Source organism: Camellia sinensis, chromosome 7 (genome assembly GCF_055761805.1).
Source record: "Camellia sinensis isolate YWXY chromosome 7, ASM5576180v1, whole genome shotgun sequence".
NCBI lineage: Eukaryota > Viridiplantae > Streptophyta > Magnoliopsida > Ericales > Theaceae > Camellia > Camellia sinensis.
In genome coordinates this window covers 71,060,241-71,069,210 of record NC_138967.1, presented here as the reverse complement: position 1 = coordinate 71,069,210, position 8,970 = coordinate 71,060,241, and the positions used below count along the sequence as shown (strand labels likewise).

The 8,970-nt window shown below is 38.5% G+C and overlaps 1 protein-coding gene across 1 annotated transcript; it reads left to right on the top strand.

Annotated features, from left to right (window-relative positions):
• Positions 1–2,752: 2,752 nt before the first annotated feature.
• On the top strand, positions 2,753–4,657 carry LOC114285299 (receptor-like protein 6). The gene is made up of 2 exons (XM_082880815.1): positions 2,753–3,485; positions 3,714–4,657. The coding sequence occupies exons 1-2, from the start codon at positions 2,753–2,755 to the stop codon at positions 4,655–4,657; spliced, it is 1,677 nt and encodes a 558-aa protein (XP_082736941.1).
• The last annotated feature ends 4,313 nt before the right edge of the window (positions 4,658–8,970 follow it).

The window sequence follows — 8,970 nt, the reverse complement described above, 5'->3', positions numbered from 1 at the left end:
GTGTGTAGTGTGGTTATACTCTCACATCTTTCACTCTTTCAATGCTTTGGAGGGTTGGTGCTTTATGTCTTAAACATGAGCTAGTGTGTATGCCATCTTGCCTAAGCTTTTGGGCTACCATTTCGGTGTGTATTTGGTCTTGTTTTACTATGATATAACTCTGATTTTTGTTGGTGAAGTCATCTCATGCTTGGTTTTGGTAGGTGTAGTGTAATCCTCTTTGTTGGCCTAGTATGCTCCATGCTTCATGCCTTTAATTCCAGCTTGTGTTGGCTTTGTTCAAGCATGTTTTTGGCATTTCTTTGACCTGCTTTGGGACTATTTTAAGTCATCTTGGCTCTTTGGGACTTGATTGATATGGCCATGGTGCAAGTCCCTTTGCTAGCCTTAAGCTTTGAGCCTCCTAGCATGCCATGCTTGTGTTATGTGCGTGATTTGGCATCATTCCACACCTGATTTTAGAGCATGTAGTGTTGTCACACTGCCATGTTTGTCACTTCTTGATTGTGTTTGAGAGTTGTGTTCTTATGCCTAGTTGATGGGCCGATGCATGAGAATGCATTTTATTGCTTTTATTGCTATCATTTCAGATCTTTTTGGACATTGTCTCGGCATGCATGAGGCTTGTTTGAGGTTGGTTTGGTCTATTGAGTATTGTATTACATAGCCCTTGCCATTGCATTGTTGTTTGCATGTTGTGGCATGACATTGTGTTTGCATGTTGTCGCATGGTATTGTGTTTGCATATTGTTGCATTGCATTATGTTAGCGTGTTGTGTGCATTGCATTGTGTTTGGGTTGGACGTTAATCCGAACACGAGGAATGTCGCACGTTTCATACTCAAAGTGATAAAACATGCCTCATTTCTTAGTCACCGACACCTTTGATCATGTATGATAAGGTGGAGGTTCATCGAGTCTTATGTGGTATTTGTGTGCATTCATTGACATTGATTTGTGCAACTTGGCTTCTTTAGCCATCATGCATTGAGATGCGTGATTGGTGGCTCGAGAGCCGAACACTACATTCCTTTGAGCTTAAGACATGATAAGGAGTGTAGTTGCACACACATTTTCTTGCAAATACACTGCCATGCCTCTGTTAGTGCTCTATTGCAGCAAAAGGAGAATTTGCAGGAAGCAGTGGCCGACTGGCCATCAAAGCTGCCGACCGGCCATCTAATCTGCCGATCGGCTATCACAATTGGCCGATAGCCATTAGCTTTGGCCGATAGCCATTCCTCTTGGCCGACCACCCCTCAGCATGTCCATAAGGAGGATCAAAAGCATCTTGGAAGTTTGCACAATTTTCAGAAGTCCAAAATAGTGCAAACAGAGGCATCATGAGGCACGATAGTAGATTTCCAAGCAAAGCCGACCGAGCATGCATCTCTTCCGTGCTCGCGAGGCTATTTCATTACTTATGATTAGTTCGTGTAAACTAGTCATTTGATTCGTTTTGTAACCTTTTAATTAGCTTAGATTAGCTAGTTGTTCAAATTCATTTGTATTGTAATAATTAATTAGCTTAGCGTAGCTAGTTAGTTGATTTATTCGGACCCTCCGTCGAGAGGTCAAATGTTGTAATAAGTGTGCGTGCGTGTGATGCATGTCTTCCAACCCCGTGTCTTTCTCCCTTTTATTTACCAGTTTTCGATGGTTAGTTTAGGGCATATTTCAATTAGCATCCTTATGGTTGCATGCGTGCATCATTCATTCGTATTACATGTACCGGGCTCGGCGCATCATTCAAACTGCATTGTGTTTCAATTCCTATTTGAATACATGTATCAATTGTTGCATTCATGTGCCATCTTAGAATAGCCGAGCCTATCTTAGTTGTATTTTTGCATGTGTTGCATTAGACATTGTTAACATAGCTAGGATCATGCATGATTACTATCTAGCTTCTTTTTTGGCTCGGAGTACACTGTGAGTGTTTATGCTTTAGCATCCCTGCATGTGTGTAAGCGATTGCCATGATAACATGTTTGCCATGAGGCTAACTGCTTAAATGTTTAACTGCATGAATGCCTATGGATGAAGGCTTCATTACTTGAATTGGAACAATTCATTGAAATATGAGTTTTAAGCCCACTTGAAGTGGCAAATCATCATGTTTTAAGCACACTTGAGGGTGGCAAATTCGCATCTTAGCCTACTTGCGAGTAGCACTTTCAAACCATTTTCAAACAAACAAACATGGGATGTTTTGTTCCAACTTGAGTGATTTAGTCTATACTTGTGTGCTGTGCGCATCACGTAGTAAGTTAGGTTAATAACCGGAATAAGAACACATGTGTTTTCAAAAACAACATATCATGCTTAGTAAAGGCTGATCTTTGATCGGGCGAGCGGGGGTGCTCATTTCATGACCTTCCCCCCTCGTACCCAAGTTCCCGAGCCGAGGCAACTTTGGTAATGACGGACACGTGGCCTTAGGCACGAGTTAGGATTTCCTAAATTTCCCAAAAATATTTAGATGGCGACTCTGAAATCTGGCAAAGTAGTCCACATTTGGCACTTCTTGACTAAAATCGATTTTCCAAAACAATTTATCGGATTTGGACTCTTTGGTGATTTATCAGTCTTACATTGCACTTTGTGAGATTAGATTCAGAACCGTGGCAGGAGTTTGAACTGTAGTAGCTAGAACTACAATCAGCGCCCTCACGCGCGGAGCGGAGTTCCGGGCATTCTTCAAGCACCCTCTTCCAACTTCATCACCTTCAAAGCCTCAATCTTGCTTTCAATGACTTCAATTCGTCTAGAATTTCATCCGAGTTTGACCCATCTTGACCTCTCTTACTCTCATTTTGAAGGCCTAATTCCTTCAAAAATCTCGCATCTATCCAAATTGGTTTCCCTTGATCTCTCTTACTGTAATGATGAAGGGAGACTTGAACAACACACTTTCAATATGCTCCTTCGAAACCTAACCCAATTAAGAGAACTACACCTTAATGTGTTGGATATCTCTTCGCCTTTACCTCATGCTTTGCTAAATCTATCTTATTTGACATCTCTCAGTCTTACTTATTGTCAACTGCGTGGGAAATTCTCAGAAAACATTTTTCACTTTCCAAACCTACGAGAGCTTGATGTAAAAGCAAATTCAGAACTCACAGGTAAACTTCCATACTTCAACATGACTAGTTCCCTTCAATTTCTTGATCTCTCTCATACAAGTTTTTTCGGCCAATTGCCTGAATCAATCAACAATCTTAAAGCCTTGAATATTTTGTCCCTCTTTGGTTGCGACTTTTCAGGATCAATTCCAGCCTCTTTTGGGAACCTAACACAAATCACCGAGTTAGGCTTCTGGTCTAACAATTTTAGTGGTCAAATCCCCTCATCAATTTCAAACCTTGCAAAGCTTACTAACTTGGATCTTTCCGCAAACAATTTGAATGGTGAAATATCAGATTCCCTTGCCAACATGAGCCAACTTACTTACTTGGATCTTTCATTTAACAATTTTAACGGTCAATTACAATATTCCTTTGGCGATATGAGCCAACTTACTTACTTGGATCTTTTATTTAACAATTTAACGGTCAAACATCGGATTCCCTTGGCAACCTGAGCCAACTTACTTACTTGCGTCTTTCATTTAACAATTTGAACAGTCAAATACTGGATTCTCTTGGCAACATGAACTCAATTGGACCTTTATGATAATTAGTTAATTGGTCCCATTCCTTCATATGCAGTTGGGCTTTCAAAGCTAACTACGATCATGTTGAAAAATAACACACTCAATGAGACAATTCCGTCTTCGTTGTTTGCTCGATCTTCACTGAATTATATAGATTTGAGTAATAATAAGCTACAGGGACCAATTCCAGGATCAGTTTATGAACTCCAAAACCTAACAGACTTGGTGCTTTCATTAAATAACTTAAGTGGCGTAGTGGAGTTAGATAAGCTGCTTAAGCTAAAATATTTGTCCTGTCTTGGTCTCTCATATAATGGCCTCTCACTGAACATCAACAATAGTGTCAACTCTACCTTGACCAACTTTGACTTTATAGGATTAGCTTCTTGCAACTTGTGCGAAATCCCAAACTTCTTGAGAGAACAAGCTAGATTGAGTTTTTTAGACCTTTCAAACAACAAAATTCATGGTGAAGTTCCAAAATGGTTATTCAATATGGTTTCATTGCGGAATTTAGATCTTTCTCATAATTTCCTTACAAGTTTAGAGCATCTTCCATGGATGAATCTATGGTATATTGACCTACACTCTAACTTACTCCAAGGACCACTCCCTATTCCACCTAACACCACAATTGTTTTCTCTATCTCAGACAATAATTTGACCGGAGAAATCCCTCAATTGATTTGCAATCTGAGGTTGCTTGAAGTTCTTGATTTGTCAAATAACAGTTTGAGTGGGTTGATTCCACAATGTTTAGGAAACTTGAGTAACAGTCTATCGGTGCTGAATTTAGGGATCAATAGCTTTCGTGGCACGTTTACTGCAACATTTACCAAAGGCAACGTGCTAAGGAATCTTAACTTGAATGGCAATCAAATTGAAGGACAAGTTCCGCGATCTTTGCTCAATTGTAGACACTTGGAAGTTCTAGATCTTGAAAAAAACAAGATAAATGATACATTCCCCCATTGGTTGGGAACTCTTCGAAACTTGTAGGTGCTTGTCTTGAGATTTAATAGGTTTCATGGTCACATAGGCACCTTCAAGACCAAGGGCAAACATCCTTTCCCTAAGTTGAGAATTATCGACATGTCTTACAATGATTTCACTGGTCTTTTGCCAACATATTATATCAAACAATTTGAAGCTATGATGAATGTGGATGCACATGAAATGAAATTGAAATACATGGGTGAGACTTATTACCAATATTCTATGGTGGTGGTGATAAAAGGACGGGAGATTGAATATTCAGGAATCTTAATGGTCTTCTCAATCATTGATTTATCAAGTAACAAATTCCAAGAAGAGATTCCGAATTCCATTGAGAAGCTTAATTTGCTTCGAGGTCTTACTTTATCTCATAACAACCTTACAGGCCATATCCCAACTTCACTTGGAAATTTAACAAACCTCGAATCATTGGAACTTTCCTCAAACGAGCTTGTTGGAGAGATTCCACAGCAACTGGCAAGTCTAATGTTTCTTGAGGTACTAAATCTTTCAGAAAACCAACTAGTGGGATGAATTCCTCAAGGGAGCCAATTTAATGCATTTGAAAATGATTCATACAATGGGAACTTGGCTTTATGTGGATTTCCCTTATCAAAGATATGTGAGGAACAACAGCCATTGCCACCTTCACCAACACTCCAACATGATGAAAATTCAAATTGGATGGTAGATTTAACTGGAAAGTTGTTGTGATGGGGTATGGATGCAACTTTGTATTTGGAATGGTTATGGGATATCTTATGTTTGTAACTCGAAGTCCAGAATGCCTGATGAAAATTGTTGAAGGAAAACAATAAATGAAAAGGTCCAAGAGGAGTGCCCACTGATGCAGTAAAGGAAGAAATCAGCAAAAACAAATGGTGTCATTTAGGCAAGTAGAATTTATCTTTGAAGCATTACTTTGTTGAATTATCTTTTATGGTTTCTATGTATATGCTATTATTGAGTTGCTAATGCTTTTATTTCAAAACTAGATCTATTCCATCAAGTAGCACAATAAACCAATGGTGTCGACTTGAAGGGGTGTCTCATGTAGCTGTTGCATTTGAGTCCATGTGCATCTGGATAGCAGCTATACAGGATCACTTCAAAAGATTTTACACTTGTTTCTGTATTGAGTTCTAATGCTTTGTTAAGTTGTTTAATTTTCTTAAAGCATGAGTTAAATAAGAGTTTCATGTCATGACTCTTTCTTGTTTCTTTTCTCACATCATGTAGTAACCTTTAAAGATTTGCACTTTTTTTGTATGTAGCTGATTTTAAATTAGATTTCAATCAAACTTGGCCTTGCTGAGTTTTTTAACTTTGAAATGCAATCTTTCAGGTTACAACTCAAAGCATTCCCCTTGTTTCATTCTTAATCATTTTTGAATGACAGAATTGTTGGCTACTTGATAGAGAATTTGCATCGAAAATAATGATGTGTTACTTTTTTTTGAAATGTTGCCAAGTTTGCTTGTTAGGAGGTAAAAACATTCTCAATTCAATGATAGGGGATCACATTGGAGATATTGACTAGCACATGTTTCTATTGAGACGTGGGAACTTTGTGATTAATTACAGTAGGAAAATGGCAATATGGAGAGTATTGATTGGAAATGTTGTTCATAAGCAAGAAAAGAATCATGGAAATACAATCAACAGTGTGATTTACTTGTTTAATTGTAATAGTTTGGTGTACTATATTGTTGTATTTTCTCTACCAACTCTCCCAAATATAATAAACTATTAACTGAATGATTGTTATAAACATTAAAAAAGAAGATGGCATTTATTTGTAAGTCAACTGATCTTAATGTGTCTTGTTGTTCCCATAAGTTTCTGGCTATGGGTGGAGCTCCTCCAGTTTGGATGTCTATATTCCATAACCAATCAGGATATTCAAACTGGACGTTTAGTTTAGTATGAGCAATAGATGTTTGTTGCATTGACACTTTTTATAAATTAATGGTTAAGATTTTGTCTACTCATTTACAAATTCACAATTAGATCCAAATAAAAAACTTGACCCAATATTTAATATGGTAATGGGTACACAATTTGAGTGCTCAAACAATATTCTTTAGTCCATATTCAGATTAGAAAGAAACTGTTCTCTTTGAATTATTTGCAGGAGCATTGGATAATTTTTCTTCTCAAACTAGTTTTTTTTTTTCCTGACCAACTACCTAATTCAATCAACAATCTTTGATCCTTAAGTAGTTTGTACCTCTCTGTAGACACCCCATTTTTACCGTTCTCAAGACTTTGACGTCATCGTTTGAACACTTGATGATCATCCATGCTCGTGTTCATTTTGAGTTCCCGGAGGTCTCGGCCACGCGCCTTGCCTCAAGATCTCTCAACTTGTCTATTTTGTGCTTGGTTGTGGACCAAGCACTTGTGTTTTTGCTTATGAGGGAAGAGGGTGGCTTGTTGGACATTACCTCAACCCACCGGCCAAGGCTTGAAGCCATCGGCCTTGTTTTCTTTCCATCGGCCAAAAGTGTTGGCCGATCGGCACTATTTTTGGTCGACCGGCCCTTATGTTGGTCAATCGGCCATGTTTTCTGGCCAAACCCTATTCATCTGCTTTATGCAGATATTTTATGCCAGCTGGCACAACTGGCATCCACAATTCACCCCCTCCATACACGTGTATGGAGGGATTTGTCCCTTGCCTTAGCTTGCTTAGGAAGCTTAGAATTTTGAATTCTATAAGAAGGGAGCTCCTCCTCCCTTCTCAGAGGTTCTGAAAATTTAGGGTTAGAGAGTTGTATCTATCTATCTCTATATCTCCCTCTCTTCACATGTTTGTGTGTGTGTTTGTGCCTTAAAGGTTGTTTTGTTTATACTTTTGCACTAGAGCACCTAGTAGAACACCATCCTTGGTTGCTGAGGTACTAAGGAGTTGGTGTTAGGGTTCTTGAGGTGATTTTGATCAGAGAAACTTGCTGGTGTTGTGTTCTTGGAGGTGTTCTTCAAGGGTGAGCAAACTTGCTTTTAATATCCCATTCTTGCTTAAGCTTTTAGCCCTTCTTGCTTATTGTTTTAAGCTTAGCTATTAACTGATAAAAGTTTTATTTTTACTTGATTTAGACCTTTGTTTAAGGTCTTTTCTTGGTTTGGGGTTGTTTACCCCCTCCAAGGCCTTGTTAGGCCTTGTTTTAGGCCATCCCTTTTGGCCTTTGTTCTTAGCTTTGCACGACCTTTCTATCACTGAAATCCAGAGGATTTTCAGTGGTGGAAAGGTGGTTTTGAGGTCTTAAATAGGAGAGGGTCATCCCCTCTCCTTATCATCTTAAATGCTTGCATAAATGGCTTATGTTGGTGGCTAGTATGCTTAGCTTGTTTTAGCTTTATTTCAGTGTGTATTAGGCTTTGTTTTGCCATAATATACCTCTATTTTAAGTTGGTTTGATGGCCTCTTATATGCTTCATATACTTGTCTTGCAATCCTCTTGTTTGCCTCAACATGCATCATGTTGTAACATATCATTTTAGCATGATTTTGGCTCAATCCCATGAAGCTTTTAGCCTTGTCTTATCATGCTAAAGCTCTATTTTGCCTTGTCTTGGTCATGTTTGCATTGCTTTGTATAACCACCATGCAATCTAGCTTGTTAGCTTTGAGTGTCCAAGTCACTAGCAGGCTTTACTTGGGCCATTTCAGTGATTTGACATCATTTGTTATGTTATTTCAGTCCATATAGTATGCTCATACACTTGCACTTATCACTCCTTTAATGTTTTAAAGAGTTGATGTCTTATGCCTCATGAATGGACCATTGTGTATGTCTCCATGTTTAGGCCTCTAGGATGACATTTTAATGTGTTTTTGGCCTTGTTCTAACATGCCATAACTCTAATTTTGGTTGTTTAAATCATACCATGTTCGGTTTTGATAGGTGTAGTGTAACACCCCTTATGTAGCCTTGCATGCTCCTTGTTTTGAACCCACCTTTCTAAGCATATTTTGGCCTTGGCCATTGCATGTTTTAGGCTCATTTTGACATGATTTAGGACTTTTTTTTGTTATACTTGCCATATGCTCTTTGTTTTGTGTAGCTTTAGTTCAAGTCCCTTTGCTAGTCTTAGGCTTTAAGCCTTATGCATGCTATCATTATGATTATATGTGTGATTTGGCATCATTTCTAACATCATTTCAGAGTTTGTAGTGTTGTCACACTTGCATACTTTTCACTCTTTTAAGTGTGCTTAAGAGTTGTGTCTTCATGCCTCGGTGATAGGCCAATTAGTATGCATGTTTGTATATGCTTTTGTCCCTCATTTCTTAGCATTTTGGCCACTGATTT

Coding starts and splice junctions, on each gene's coding strand:
- LOC114285299 (XM_082880815.1), top strand. CDS start 2,753: ATGACTTCAATTCGTCTAGAATTTCATCCGAGTTTGACCCATCTTGAC. Junction 3,486..3,713: donor TTCATTTAACAATTTTAACG/GTCAATTACAAT, acceptor CTTCATATGCAG/TTGGGCTTTCAAAGCTAACT.